Source organism: Microtus ochrogaster (assembly GCF_000317375.1).
Source record: "Microtus ochrogaster isolate Prairie Vole_2 chromosome 14 unlocalized genomic scaffold, MicOch1.0 chr14_random_1, whole genome shotgun sequence".
Classification (NCBI taxonomy): domain Eukaryota; kingdom Metazoa; phylum Chordata; class Mammalia; order Rodentia; family Cricetidae; genus Microtus; species Microtus ochrogaster.
In genome coordinates, this window is record NW_004949096.1 from 17,470,498 (window position 1) to 17,485,661 (window position 15,164).

Here is a 15,164-nt window from a genome sequence, read left to right on the forward strand (position 1 = left end):
CCAATCAAGTCCCTCTCCCTCATCAGCTTGAAGAGCAATCAGGGTTCCCTGACCTGTGGGAAGTCCAAGGACCGCCTACCTCCATCCAGGTTTAGTAAGTTGAGCATCCAAACTGCCTAGGCTCCCCCAAAGCCAGTATGTGCAGTAGGATCAAAAACCCATTGCCATTGTTCTTGAGTTCTCAGTAGTCCTCATTGTCCGCTATGTAAGTCCGGTTTTATCCCATGCTTTTTCAGACCCAGGCTAGCTGGTCTTGGTGAATTCCCGAAAGATCATCCCCATTGTCTCAGTGTGTGGTTGTACCCCTCGCGGTCCTGAGTTCCTTGCTCGTGCTCCCCCTCCTTCTGCTCCTGATTTGGACCTTGAGATTTCTGTCCGGTGCTCCAATGTGGGTCTCTGTCTCCTTTCATCGCCTGATGAAGGTTAATATTCAGGAGGATGCCTATATGTTTGTCTTTGGATTCACCTTCTAATTTAGCTTCTCTAGGATCGCGAATTATAAGCTCACTGTCCTTTATTTATGGCTAGAAACCAAATATGAGTGAGTACATCCCATGTTCCTCTTTTTGGAACCCAATGATCGGGGTGTCTTTTTAACTTGCCAGTGAAGCTTTAGTATTTTTCATCCCAGGGCCCCAAACCACACACATCTGAGTGGCTGCTGACCTTTGAGCTACCACTAGGTGGTGCTTCAGCCTTCCCTTCTTACCGCGCCCTGCCCAGTTCTAGGCTACGCTTTGGGACAATGAAGCCAGGCAGCTTGATGCTTGGCCCTTGCCTCCCGCTCTTCAGGGGGCCCCTCAAGAGTGCTCTGGCCACCCGACACCCTGGATATCTCCTGTTCAGTGTCCTCTGTGTCTTGTCTCTCGGGATAATAGTTCTGTGCTAGTCACAGGGGAAATGAAGGCGACATTCATTAATTCCACAAGCATGTACTGAGCCCTTACTATATGCTAGCCATGCTGGGCGTGAGCAAGGCCTCCTGTGGGGACTAAAGCCAACAGCAGACACACAGATCTTCCTGAGGCTGTAGCCACAGGTCAAGGTCAGAGTGCTGTGACCTCTGCAGACCTCCTCAAGTCCCTGTGAAGTGGCTGAGAGTGCAGGGGCTGGAAGCAAGGGCTCCGAGGACAGTGTGTCTTTGCTCAAGCCGGGCTACCCCACTGGAACTGTGTGACCTGAATCAGGTTGTGCAGCCTCCCTGTGCCTCACTTCCTGCTGGTTAGAAAAGCTGCCGACACCGAACTTAAAACATACTTTACATGGTAAGTACTTGGTACACACTTGGGGCCCAAGAAGGGTCATGCTTCGCTTAAAGTCTCTGCTGACCCGAGAAATACAGACGTGAACTGCTTAACTGGATCACTTACTTCCCAAAGCCCACTTCTTAGACAGATGGCAAACACATGCTTGCTCTGGGCGGTGTCAAAAATCCTCTCAGGAAACATGCTGGGTAGCCCCTCAGTGTAACGCAACCTGACCCTGGATCACTTTCTTCCTTTCTCTACAGCTTTTCCTTATGATCTTTGCCATGTGTCTCTTCCGAGGCATCCAGTAGGCCACGGTCTGAAGACACGCAGCCTGCCACTGCCCAGTAGCCAGCCCCCTCCCCTCCCTGTCCTCTGGCCCCAGGGGAGGAGGCAAGGCCAGCCTGGAAGGCCAGGAACACAGAGCTAATTTAAAAAAACAAAAACAAAAACAAAGACAGACGTGAACTAAAGAGGCCTCGCCTTGGCTCCAAGGCAAGAGCCATGAACTAGTCAAGGACCTAAGGCTGCCCTGGGACCAGCTAAGACCAAAGGATTTTCAGCCTCAGCGCCCCCGGCCCTGTCAGACTGGACTGTCCCCTGGTCTTGGGTCCCCTCTCTTAGCATTTCCAGGATCTGAGCAACCAGAAGACAGAAACAGGCCCTGGAGAACCACTCTTTTCACAAGGACAGAATCTGCAGCACCACCTGCTGGACAGTGAAGCTGTTCCTGCTCCTGCTGGCTTAGGGTGGCTGTGTGTGGCACTGGATCTGATTTCCTCACCTCTCGGATCAAAGCCTCTCCGAGGGCCACAAAAGGGCAGTGACCTGCCCACAGTCACACAGCATGTGCATGACAAGATCACTCCAGCCAGGACTCCATCAGATCTGCCTCAACATCCCATTGTAGACTGGCCAGCAACTGCCCACACCTCGTTCTACAGCTGAGAAAAGTACATACTGTGTCCAGTCTGCCCTGCTTGTTCCTTTACCTAAACCTACTGTCATCCGTCACTTGTCCTCGTGGGCCGTACCCCTCACTCTGCCCCCCGGTGGGAAGACACCCCCAGTATTGTCTATTGCTCTCTTTCTACCCGGAGCTGAAGCTTGAATGTGTTCTTCAAGGCCCCTGCCAAGAATTCACCCCCTGCATACCTCCACCCGAAGAGCTTACTACCTCCCAACGCAGCCTCTGGTGGCACCAGCCCCTCAGAAGACAGAAGGGGGTTCCGTTTTCCTGTGCTTCTGTCCGTGTCCCTTCACTGTGTCCTTCCTAGAGGTTAAGGTCATAGCTCTTGTCTACAGACAGGAGCCCCAGAGCCTCTCAGTCATTCCTACCATGACATCCTTCCTGTCCTTTTGCTGTCTGTATGGCATTTTGTTATTCTCTCTAGTCTCAGACTTCCAGACTCACAGGTTCACAACCAAAACACACAGACACACACATCTCAAACTACAGACTACATTGCCAACTGGGTTACAAGATGCCCGACCCTGTCAGGACCGTGCTGAATCCCTAAGTGTTGTCTGTCAGGATCTCAAGTTTAACTCTGTCTGCTGTGGGCTCAGCAGGGTGGGGGGACGCAATGGTGGAACAGCATGGGGCCTGCTCTCCTCTCAGAGGGAAGAGCCTGGTCTAATCCCAGCTTCCCTCTGCCTTCCTTCTGTCACCTCGAGTCACACCCATACTGGAGCTCCCCTGCTGCCTGTGCTAGTTCAAGGGACACTCCTTTCTTTCCTCATGTCCTCACCCATCCTGGCCTTCCTGAGGGTCTCTGAGCACCACTTTTCAGAGCTGTCTTTCTGCATCCCCAAAAATGAAGCCTAGAGACTGAGTCACCAGGTCAGGGGACCCCACTGCTGCCTCCCAGCCTTGACTAAGAGAACCTTGGCTTTGACTCAAAACCCACCATGTACTGGACTCTGACTGCCGAGGAAGGCAAATGGATCAGCTGGGGTCTGTTGGGAGCTCATGGCCCAGCTGAGCAGGACATAGCCCAACCACAGGGGCTGCTGCCCAGAACTAGCCCAGGCCTCTAGCAATGGGCAGGGACAAAGAGGGCTGAGAAGTCAGATATCGAGTCCAGGCAGTTCCAGGGTAGAACAGAGACTCTCACCAGATGAACTTTCCATACAGCTTTTGAGAAGCCCAAGGCAGCTCAGATCCAACAACTCCTCAACCAGCACCCTCATAGGACCGGGAGGGGCAGGCAGTCTTCACCCTATAAGGTTGTTATTAGCCACCTACAAGGCTGTCTGAGGTCACTCTACTGGGGCTTGGTGGGCTGCTCTGTGTACTCCCAGGGGAGGGGAAGGGAGCCCTTCCTTCACCTCTCACCCCAAGACTAACAGCCTCCCCTGAGATGCCTGTGACCCTCATCCAGTAGAGAACAGACCCTGCCTGACCCAGAGCCACCTGCTGAAAAGACAGCCCTATCCTACAGGCTGGGAGCAAAGACCGCATCTGTGGCCCACTCCGCAGCACTCTGTCCCAAGGTCCTGGCTGAGCCCAGCACCCCCAGAAACTGCATATCTCTCTCTCTCTCTCTCTCTCTCTCTCTCTCTCTGACACAACACGCGCACACACACACAGGCACTCGCACACACATATGTTATAGTCTATTTTGGAATCTGTAAATGTCCCTTGTAGTAGGAAACAGAGTTAATTTATCATTGTATCTCCCAAGTCCCCCTTTTATATTCTATATCAAGAGAAATTTTGTAATATAAACAGGACACCACACAAATCGTTCTGCACTGGTTTTTGTGACTGTTTCTTACAAAAAGAAAAAGGACTGAAGAATAAATAGTGACCATGACAAAGGCAGAAGCACAGGAGGAGCTGGGGCAACCAGGGCACCCTGGGCTTGGATTTAAGGTGGGGTTCCTATCTTCTTCCTAGCCTCCTTCCAAGCTTAGTGTCTCCCCAAGGCCACAGGCGTGTCTGTCTGCTAGCCTTGGTCTGGCCTTGCCCCCACCCCTGTGAAGTTATCACACCAGGCTGACCTGGCCACCCTACCCCCACCCCAGGGCAGGACCTTCCACCTCCTGTCACTGAGGGGAAGACTGGCAGAGGTCTCCGAAAGGCTGAGCATGGCTGGCGTCTTCTGCTTCTCTGACTACCTCCCTTGGGACTCTATCTGCATTCACAGAGGATCCAAGAGGATAAATCCCATCAGTGCTGAGAAGAGTCAACAATGCCACCCTCTACAGCAATTGGGACTGTACTGAGAGGTGGCGGTGGCTGGGCCTGTGCTCTGAGTCGAGAGGTGGGACAGAGGGAGTGGCACAAAGCCAGCGGCAGAAGATGGATGCACACACTGGTCCTATCTTGAAAGCATAGATTCTCACCACTGTGCCGGACCATGGCTGGGCATGTCTCCACTAAAACTAACCTTCAGTCCCCTTGCTGAGCATAGGCCATTGTCATGGGGCACTAGGCTGCGGGGGCCGAATGAGCTCAGGGAAGCTGTGAGCCCAGGTGCCCTAGAGAAAGGCTCCCCGGGCACAGAGGACCACTCCTCTGCAGAAGGGGAAGAGAAAGGCCTAAGGCCACCTCTCTTAACTCAGTGTGCTTGCTGCTCAGGGAAGGAAAGTGCTGAGAGCTAGGACCAAGGGGAGGGGCCACATGGGCTGGTGTCACTAGTGGTGGCTTCAGCTCTAATGGCCCACTGTCAGGGTGCTGAGCAAGGGCAAATCCACGTCTGTTTCCTTACTTCTATAGAATTTGAGGGGCTGTAGGCCTTGGAATAGCCTCTGGAGGAGATATTTAGCAGGTACAGAGCCAGGTGTAGTTATCCATACAGGCCTTGGAGGCCATACCAAGAAAATGCCCCTGCTTTTCTTCCCTTCAGAATTCCTCACGCACTAGGAGCCTATGCTAGCTGAGGTGCCAAGGCCTGTCAGGGTCTGTGGTACACTGCTTACCCTGGCCTGGTGGGGAGAGACTCTGGTGCTTTGGGGTGCAGGCAGCCAGTGTATAGAACACTCTACAACAGGCCAAAGAGAGGGCCAGGTATGCAGGCCAAGGAGGTGACCTAGGCCCAATGGAGGCAGGCATTCCCCTGGCTAGCTGACCACAGTGGGGGCTCTGAAAACTCTGTGTGTGTGTGTGTGTGTGTGTGTGTGTGGTGTGGAACTCATATGGGGACACAGTTTTCAGGTTTCTGAATGGAGAAAAGCTAAAACCTGCTGTTGGGGCTGACACAATCTCCTGGAGAGAAAAGGGCTTCCCGGCAGAGGAACTAACCTTGACTCTGCCCAGGCCCCAGCGCTCCACTCCAGACTGTCTATTAGAGTCTAGAGGTCAAGAAAGCCAGGGCAAGTGGTTGCCCCTGTATGGGGTGAGGAGTGGGGTGCCCCAGCCTGACTTATAACTCCTAGAAGCCCAGGAAGTCCAAGTTGACTCCAGGGAGTGCCTGGGAGGGGAGGAAGCTGCGTGCACCCTGCCAGCCTGCAGGCCTGCCTGGGGCCCACAGACAGGGACTTCCCCAGCCACTCTGGCCCAGGTCCAGGCCCAGGCAGGTCCCATCCAGCTACACTTTCTTGGGTTTCCGGCCAACTTGGTAATAGTAGTAGATGCTGACAGCGACAAAGAGGAGGCGGCTGGCCAGGAGCAGCAGGGTCCCCAGGGACACGAGGCCTGTCTCCGCAAGTGTTGCAGTGACCACTGTGAAGGAAATCAGGGGAGCCAGAGGTCAGGAACAGACATGTTCTCAAGCCCCTCCCACCATGGAGCTATGCTGAACACCCTCCTTCGTCCTTGGGGTTGAGGCCTGGTTGACCTGGAGGAGCTCAACACCTGCCCAGTCCAGCTGACAAATACCTCTAGTCTGCTTCCCCCAGAGGCAGGTGCCTAAGCAATGCACAGTCCTGAGTGTCCGTGCCTAAGGGAGGGACGTGGATTGTGGATTCCACAGGTGGGCTGTGGATTCAGGATACGGTGTATGTCGCAGGGAGTCCCCAGTGCTCTGCCCCTGTAGTACACTCTACACTACTCACCCAAGGACTGCACGCCAAAGTAGCAGGCCTCAGTGAGCAGCGTCCAGCGGATGATGACCTTCTCGGCTGTGTAGAGCGCGTTCCACATGATCAGGGAGATGCCTGTTGGATCAGCACAGGGTCAGCCTGAACCCCAGCCCAGGGGTCTGAACCTCCTTATCACAACACCCACCCCTCAGATCAAACTGCCACCCCTCTCTCCTATTCCTTGTCTCTGTAGACCTAACTGCCTGCTCTTGAAGCTGCTGACACCCTTCTAAAGCCCCATGCGACACAGAGCAGGCTCTCATCCCTGGGACTTCATGTCTTCATCTACACAATGGCGCCACGCTATCTCCGTTCTTGTGATGTTGTGTGGAGAGATCTGGGATCTCAGTTACCTGGGCCTAAGTTAGCTTAGTGCCCCTAACAGAGGAGCCCTGGGAGACAGAGAATTTGTGTCAGGAAGGACTTCCTCTCAGGAATTCCTGAGAGAGCAGGATAGGCCATGATTTTAGTGGAAGACCAACTATGGTAGCTTACGCCTTGATATCTGATCTCTGGACACCAGAAGTTACCACAGTGTGCTCAGCTGGTGGCAGCCACCCTGAGACCCATCTCCATCTCCACAACTGCTTTGCTCACAGCAAGTTTAGGTCCAGCTGGCACGAGACTGGAGAAAGTGTGTGCAATGCCCAGTGGCCCTCTGAAATAGGAATGTGCATCTTCCAGTGTGCCTGCCGTTGAGACCCAACACACAGCTCACAGGAAGCAGGCACGACATGTGGCTGGGTCCACTGATGTGCCCAGACCCCACACAGGACCTTGACTGTCGGGCATAAATGCAGGACTTTGATCTGCATACAATGGTAAGCCATAGAACATTTTAGGGAAGGGAGTGATGGCCCCATCTGTTGAACTTTAAAACTACAATTCGGACTCTTGTCAACTGTTGTGTCCTCAGATTAGAGAAAAAAATCAAAAGAACCAAATGCCCTGGGGATAAAGAAGACACTGTGTTGAGTCTGCCCTCCTCTAGGCTATGAGACTCTGGTAGGCAGGACCTGAGCTTCCTTCAGCTCTGCTCCTCAAAGCACACTGCATGCAATTGTAGCCTCAATACTTCCAATTAACCATGTGCATTCCACAAACGGCCGCAAGGTGGCAGCCCATGCTCAGCACAGCCACCGATGAAGGGAGCAGCCTGCCGGGAATGAAGGGAGGCTGTATAGGCATCCCCAAGGGTTCAGGTGTTGCCCTGAAGCCAGGTGGGCCTCCCTACTCTCCCACCATTGGCCCACAATTACTCACTAAGGAGGGCACCACCGTACAGACGGATGGGGGTCTTGCTGGTGACCTCAGCCCCATCAAAAACTGCATCGTAGAGCTGGTCAGGGAGGGCGAGGGCCTGTGGGCAGCAAGGATAGCAGGGTCAGCTCTAGGCTGAGATGAATGCTGAGGACAGCCTTCCTCCAAGGACATAGCCAGGGTTCCCCTGGTAGGACCTGAATGCCCCCTTCCTGTGGTTCCCAGAGCCCAGATCAGGTGGTGCTGGTTGCTTTGGGACACAGCACCCTGGGGAAGGCCAGAGTGTCAGCCCTGGAACTAGCAAAGACCCTACAGGGTGGGTCTCAGTGTGGAAATAGCAGTGATGGGGTGCAGAAGCAGGGGGAGGGCAAAGGCCACACCAGCCACCTCCTCCCTCCATCTAAGTCTCAGGGGTCACCAGCTGACAAGCACCAGACCTGCCTGCAGCCAGGACCGGGGCACAAGGACTCACCATGATGGCCACACTGGAGAACAGCATAGCAGAAAGAAACTGCCAGACCCTGGGGAGGTGCAAAGGGGAAAGTTACAGTCACAATCTCCACCTGGACCCCAAGGGACACTCTGTGAAACCAGACACCTAGGTCTGGGGAGGGATCCAGAGCAAGACCCAGTAATAACGTAAGACACTACACATACCCGGGACACAAAACTATCAAAACAAGACCTGCTACTCACCTGAGCCCCAGAGGCTCCCGAACAGCAAACTTGATCTCATTGCCCAAGACCTGGCTGATCTGTGGACACAGAAGTCAGAGGCATCAGGGAAGGTGGCCTTCAGCATCCACCCACCCACCCTGTGTACATCCAGAACCAGAGCTCCTCTGACTGACATAGAGGTCTCGTCTCTGACCTCTCCTGTCTCCTTTGGCACCCAGATAAGGGGAAGCTGAAAGGAGGAGGTTAGGAAGGAAAGCCGGGATCTGCCCGCCATGGGCTGGAAGCCTGGTTCTGTCGTCACTGACATAACTTCGCGGAAGTTACTTAGTGTCTCAGCTTCCTCATCTCTACATTGGGTCAATAAACAAAGGGAAACCACTCAAGTCTATGCCTGTCCCCTAAGGAGCACTGGGTTCTTCCCACAAACTACTGCCCCTATACAAATCATTCTGCTGCCACTGCAGAGGGTCCTAGAGGCACGGGGAAGCCAAAGGCCCCAGCAGTCCTGTGGCCTTGCCTCTTCTCCTCGCGTGGCCCACCTTTGCGTGGCTCACCTTTGACCGGTGCACTTCGCCATCGTCATCCTCCCCACCCACGCCCAGAATCTTCCTCGTTTTCAGGCGGCTCACAAGGTCTGTCTGGCTGTGCTTCTTCATGAGCGGAGGAGGCTGTTTGGCCGCCATGTTGTCCTTTGCTGAGGGACGTGGGGAGACACTGGCTTCGGCCATCGTTCCTGCTGGACTTCCAGACCCCAGGTCCCAGTGCAAGGCGAGAAGGGTGTGGCCAGGCCCAACTCAGGGCCTAAGAGAAGATGAAGCTGCAGCTGCCTCAGTTTCTTCTCCTGTAAAATGGGTTAAGGAGGATGCTACCAACCTGGCCCCTATATAGATATGGCACAGCCCAGGTGATTAGATCAGTCAGCCCTTGAGCAGCATATGGGCTTTAGAAAAGGCATTTGGACCAGTTTGGATCTCACTGACAAAATTTATGGGTCATAGAGACAAAAAAAAAAAAAAAACCCACTTCAGAGAGGTAAGGACTCTGTCCAAGCCCAAAGTGAACCACCTAAGTCCTAGGTTGTGGGCCACATGGACCTGTCCAGACAATCCCCACGGCAGCAAGCCTGCTGCTGTCCTCCTGACCCTAGACAGCCTCTTTTGCTGGCCAGGACCTAGGGAAGGAGACTGTTTGTCATGATGAATGGAGGCATTAAGCCCAGAGAATGAGGCTGCAGGCAGTTGTCATACAGCCCAGACCTCACCCACTCCCGGCTACCAGCATCCACAGACTCTGTCCGATCCCACATCTGCCCACCATCTTTCAGAGTCCCCAGCCCTGCAGGCCAGCAATACCACAGGCCAATCCTGGGCACGTACTGTGAGACAGGTGCTGAAATGGGCACTGGAGTCCAAGACGAATGTTCTTCTCCTGCGTTCAGTCCTTATAGTCTAGAAGGAGACAGAGTTGGGAGGGGTAACAAGGTGAGGCTCTGGCTGACCCTATGTAGCCCAGAACTCTGCATCACAAGGCCCTGAAGGATGGGCGCAAATGAGGATGATTCCACAGGTGAGGAGAGCTCACCTGGAATGTATGGAGGCCAGCCAAACAAAAGGACAAAAGCATCCCAGCTAACCTGAGCACCAGCCAGTGCCAAGTGCGCTCTGTGCCCCAGCAACTAACTTTCCCTCACAGCCCCCTGTACAACACCCTCGAGCAAACTCATTCCAAGTCACAGTTCAGAAGCTGTCTTTCCTCCTCCGAGCCACCTGCTGCCCAGTGCCATGTCCCTGACTGAGCACACATCTTCCACCCCAGGGAATGTCCCCAGATCACCCTGGTTCCTTTTCAAACCTGTCAGACTCTTGAAATGAAATAAGCCATCCCAACGAACAAGCGGTAGAAACACAAGGACTGTGCATGCCAGGGTGGAGTGCACACCTTAGAAGAGGTTCAGTGGCTTTTGTTCAAAATGACAGAAAAAGTCACCACTGGGTCACGGGCCCTGACACCCAGCACTCTTGTAAAATCTGTGGCTGTGTTTTTCCTTCCTGTGCCTGCTGGGGGTGCTGGAGACACTGGCGGGACCACAAAGGCTGCCTGTGCCCCTCAGCAGGCCTGAGGGAAGCAGGGGTGCCCTTTCAGCCACAGTGTCCCAGGGAGGGCCCCAAATTTTTCTTCTGACCCCAAACAGACTGAACATTCTCACCAGCATCTCTAGCCCTCCATTCAAGGGTGCAGAGCCCAGACCAGACCACGCCTCCTCTAAGGACGGAAAGGTCAGACCCTGGCCACATTCTCCCACGTCCCCTCTGACCTTTCTTTTTAATCCATGCCGATAACTCATGCCACTGTGTCCTGCAGGTCAGGACACTGGTTCAGATGTCCAGACTGCAGGGGATGTGTGCCGTCCCAGCTAAGCCCTGATCTCCACTTCCAGCAGTCTGATGTCTGTTCCTCTAGTTTCATCTGAATTTTCTCAAATGCTGCATAAACAGCATCATAAAGCATATGAGCACCTGCCTGCCCAGCTTCTCCCCCCCTCCCAACAGGATGTCTTTTCCGACTTTCCTAGGCCCAGTGCCCCAAATGCCCACTCCTTTTTTGTGCACATCAGTATACTGTGGGATACTTGTACCACATGAAGGACATCCGGTTGTTTCCTGCCTTCATTTGCGTGTATCTGGAGGGATCGCACATTCCCGTGCCTCTGAGGTAAAGTGTTCAAAGTGGGCCTGCTGAAGGGTGTGGACAAAGTGACAAGCCAGGACACCACCCGAGCTTCCACAAACCACATCCACTCCTGTCAACACTTGCCGTGGGCCCTTTCTATCTTAGCCCCATGCTCTGAGGCCCCTAGAGTCCAGCCAGGTATGAGGCTGCTAGACTCAGCCCTGCTGCGCCCCCACTGGTCTCATGACCGTGGCTGAGTCACCTCACTAATCTGAGCCTCAGTTTCCTCACTTGTGAAATAGGACTTTAGCTCCAGCTTCCTAGAGGCCTTGAGGCAATAAGAGAAATCGGGTCAGAGTATGCAACAAGCAGCTGCACGGAAGGGAGCCCGTTCAGTGAGGCCCTGTGAAGGCGTGGGCATGGGACACCAGGGCTCAGCTGGTGGAGAATGGGACATCTTGTCACCAGCAGTTGGCACAAACTAATCCCACTGTTCTCATCTGGGATATGGGGACAGCCACCCACCCTCGCTCCCAACTCCACCGCAAGCTGGTCTAAGGAGAAGCAAGACCCTGGGCAGAGCCGAACTCAGAAAGTGACCGCAGTGTCCACTGCAGGAGGGCTGCACACTTGCTGCCTGGACTCACTTTTGGAATGTACAGTGGCTTAAATGGCTTAACCCATCTGATTAGCATCCGTGCCTCAGTCTCCCCATTCATGTGGGGAAAGAAGAGGCTAACTCACACAACATAGCAAGTCTGCAGGCAGTGTCTTGTCTTAGACTGTCCACTGAAGATGAATACTAGACAGGGTACCACTACCCTCCCCAGCACATCCCCTACACTCTGGGTGGTGACTCTGGACTGAGAGGACCAGGAGACTGGCCTCATTACCACCACATAGGACCAAGACCTCAGTGCCCTGTGCAAGACCAGCTCCAGCGTATCCCTCCTTGTTGGGCTGGAAGCTTCTCAGCACTGTTTTCCTCTGCCCAATGCCTCACCCAACACACACACACACACACACACACACCAGTGGCCTTCTGGCCCCCCCTCCCCGACTCTTCCCTACCAAAGCCACTTGCCAAGGGTTTCAGGCCTGATATCATTGAACATTTAAGTGAGGGCACCTCCCCCACTCCATTCCCGGGAATCCTGGCCACACGCTGGCTTTAAGCCAAATGAACCTGGCCTTGAATCTTGGCTCTACCTACCTATGAGCCTCAGGGCCTCAGTTTCCCTCTTTGAACTGGGGATAGGGATGCAGAGGAGCCTGTGAATACAGCCGTGTACCCTCCAGCCACCCACCGCCCTGCCCTGGGAGGGCTCTGTCCTCCTTTCTGCTGCCCTCTTTCCAGACCCAGCTGAGCAGAGCGGAAAACGCAGCTGGCACTCAGACCTGCCCGACTTCCTGCATGCTACTCAGAGGACCTCCACATCCCCACTGTGACCGTGGGAGGGGGAGGGGTGGCTAATCCTCCACCCTCAGGCTCAGATGTGAGATGGAAAGAGGTATCAATGAGGCCATGCCCTGCGTGCTGCCCCTGTCAAACTCCTTGGCAGCCATCCCCACCAAGACAGCAACTATCCATCCTTCTAAGAGGGACAGTCACTCTGAGCCCTTGTCCAAGTGGGAAGGCAAGTTCTACCCTGCCCTCCTCTCAGAGCTCGGCTGGTCTCCTTTGTTCATTTCTGGCCATTTACAACTCACGGTCCATTGCTTCTCATTTCCAGGCCTCCCTAAGTCCGAGAGGGAGAGGCAGAGAGGGCAAGGGGCAGGCTCTTGATTCTTCTGTACACCTAAGCTACACGCAAGCCGGGGGTCAAGGACAGGAGAGGGGCGTGGAAGATGAGGGGCCACTCTCTAAGAGGCATGCAGGTTAGGCTAATGGTTTCATTGGGAGCTCTGGTATAAGGGTTTGGATGATAGTACCTTCCTGGCCAGGGAAGTGGGTGTCTCAAGACAGGAAAAGGAAGATTCTTGGGGGTACAAGGCCAAAGGATGAGGAATGTCCCTTTTTTCTTTTCTTTTCTTCTCTTTCTTTCTTTCTTTCTTTCTTTCTGAGTAGAAGTTTCCCTTAGTAACCTTGGCTGTCCTAGTAGACTAGGCTGGACTTGAACTCAGAGACACACCTGCTTCTGCCTTCTAAGTGCTGGGATTAAAAGAACATACTCTTAATGATTAGGAAAACTTGAATTCAAACTTCAGCTCTTTCTCTTCACTACACTGTGACCGCAGGAAAATTACTTAGCCTCTCTGAGCTTCTAAATCCTCATCTAAGAAATTCGGCTGAGTCTTCTCAGTAGGCCTGTGGTGTACCATAAAGAGGACAGCTTTGGAGCTGGGCCCCTGAACCGTGCACCACAAAGGATAGCAAAACACTGTGTTATTAATGAATTCCTAGCTACTAGATTCAGCTCTGGGCAGCAGACCTGATGAGGCAGGGGCTCACACCTCCCATGCTCATCCTGGAGGACTTCCCCATCCTTCCCAGGAAGCCTGGTTACCATAGAAACCAATGGACTACAGCGCTGTCCCAACAGGGAGGCTGTGCCCAGGAGGGCTGGCTTAGGAAACCTGCTGCCCTGGGAGGGGGAGGGGAGGAAGGGACCCAGAACACACAGCTGCTCAGGAGATTTCCCCTGAGTCAGTTACAGCCCCTGAGCTAGGGAGCCACTTCCGCCCCAGTGTGGGCAGAGGTGCAGCTGCAACTGCCCTCCTGCCAGTGAGGAGAGATCAGCCTACACGTCCAGCCTGAGCTGGGGACAGCCGCCAGCCACCACACATCCAACCTAGGACCCCCTGAAGTCCACATTATTGCCTGTAACAACAGCCAATTCCATTCCATTTTTCCTTTGAGAGCACTAAGGCCCAAGCAAGTTATTTACTCAGGAGTCCCTGGCTCGAAGGGTGTGGCAGCGCTAGAATTCAAGTTCGCTGTGAGCTGAGCTCTCACTGAATCTCCTGAGAGGGTCTAGGGAGGGGAGGTTGAGGAATGGATGTCAGTGTTTGTCTTTGTGAGTGCCTGGTAATGGAGTGTTCCTGGAACACACACACACACACAAACACACACAGCCAAACATAACTGAGCTTCAAGCCATCTTCAGAACACTCTCCCATGGAAGTCGTGGTGTGTCCCCAATGCCTAAAGAGCCTTCCTCCCTAGGACTGGCCTCTCTCGGGTTCAGGGCTGCGATGGGGGCAGGGCTCTGAGAACCAGTGCCCCAGATCAGACCCTATTGTTCTGTTATCGCTTTGTTGCAGAATAGCTGGAAGTGGGTCTGAACAGCGCTGCTCACAAGTGAGGACAGCCAGAGGCAGAGTTCCGAGTTTGGAGGTCCTGGTCAGAGTGTAGACAGCAGCGAAGACTCTGGGCCCAGAGCCTCTTCTAGGGCACCCCAGGGACAAGATGGAGGTCTAGCCCCCTTCTAGGAACCAACTACTGGGACCCTGTGGCAAAGTGACCCACATCTCAGGTGTCACAGGGAGCAGAAGGTGAACGCACCAGGTTCCCACCCTAGACCTGCATTCCCAGACGCGGACTCAGGCAGGCCTGCCACCGTGGAAGAGCCGTGTTCCCTGCACATGGGTGCCATGCCCCGCCTACAAAGCCAAGGGCCACAGAACACGGGTAGCAGTACTGACACACATAATGCTCCCTGTGACACGAAGAGAGGCCATCTTCCAGTAAAGGGAAGACGGAGGGATGATGCTGTGCACAGCCCCTGCTGGCAGCCCGGCTGCGCCTCAGGCCCCAGAGAACATTATTCTAGCATGCTCCCTAGGTAGACAGAGCAATGATGGTGGCTGTCCTGTCACCTCCTGCCAGCTCACTAAGCTGCCATGAAGGGGAGAAAGACAGGGTAACAAAGAAGGGAGCCAGCAGACAAAGACCATAATGTGAAATCCTTTAGCATGGCAGCCATGACAGACCCATCCCAGTGGCAAAGCTAAGGAGTCCATGCCAGGTTTCCTGAGCCTTCAGGAACCTGACCCTTGGATCTGGAGCCTTAGGGTTTGCCCTACCACTAAGAGGTCAGGGTGCCCTGGGTCACTGTGCTTTCAAGGCACAGCTGGGGTCACTGGCATGATGGCCCAGGGCTTGCCTTTACAACTGGTTTCTGTGTAGACGTTGGAAAATGTGGTGCTGCGGGTTGTCCCCGGTCTGACTAGGCAACCAGGACTCCAGCCACGTAAGCACATTCGTTTGTGTTTCAGCTTGGCCCTGCCCAGCCTCGGCAGCCCTTCCTCCTCTCCTACTGCCCCTCCCTCCTCTCCTAC

General features: G+C 54.1%; 2 protein-coding genes across 6 annotated transcripts in view; one reads left to right on the forward strand and one right to left on the reverse strand.

Annotated features, from left to right (window-relative positions):
- Positions 1-3,921, forward strand: part of Tspan18 (tetraspanin 18) — a 114,871-nt gene extending 110,950 nt beyond the window's left edge. For all 3 annotated transcript variants that reach the window (XM_026787713.1, XM_005364124.3, XM_013352568.2), the window contains one exon: positions 1,511-3,921. In XM_026787713.1, the coding sequence (XP_026643514.1) occupies positions 1,511-1,558 (48 nt within the window). In that variant the 3' untranslated portion in view covers positions 1,559-3,921. The remainder of the gene's footprint in view (positions 1-1,510) is intronic.
- Positions 3,922-3,994: 73 nt separating this feature from the next.
- Positions 3,995-15,164, reverse strand: part of Tp53i11 (tumor protein p53 inducible protein 11) — a 14,847-nt gene continuing 3,677 nt past the window's right edge. For 2 of the 3 annotated variants that reach the window (XM_005364125.3, XM_026787715.1), the window contains 7 exons: positions 9,590-9,661; positions 8,768-9,054; positions 8,232-8,290; positions 8,008-8,056; positions 7,539-7,635; positions 6,249-6,350; positions 3,995-5,916 (listed from right to left, as the gene is read on the reverse strand). In XM_005364125.3, coding sequence (XP_005364182.1) covers positions 5,783-5,916; positions 6,249-6,350; positions 7,539-7,635; positions 8,008-8,056; positions 8,232-8,290; positions 8,768-8,941 — 615 coding nt within the window. In that variant the 5' untranslated portion in view covers positions 8,942-9,054; positions 9,590-9,661 and the 3' untranslated portion in view covers positions 3,995-5,782. Of the gene's footprint in view, positions 5,917-6,248; positions 6,351-7,538; positions 7,636-8,007; positions 8,057-8,231; positions 8,291-8,767; positions 9,055-9,589; positions 9,662-15,164 lie in introns of those variants that run through there. The other variant, XM_026787716.1, reaches the window with a different exon arrangement.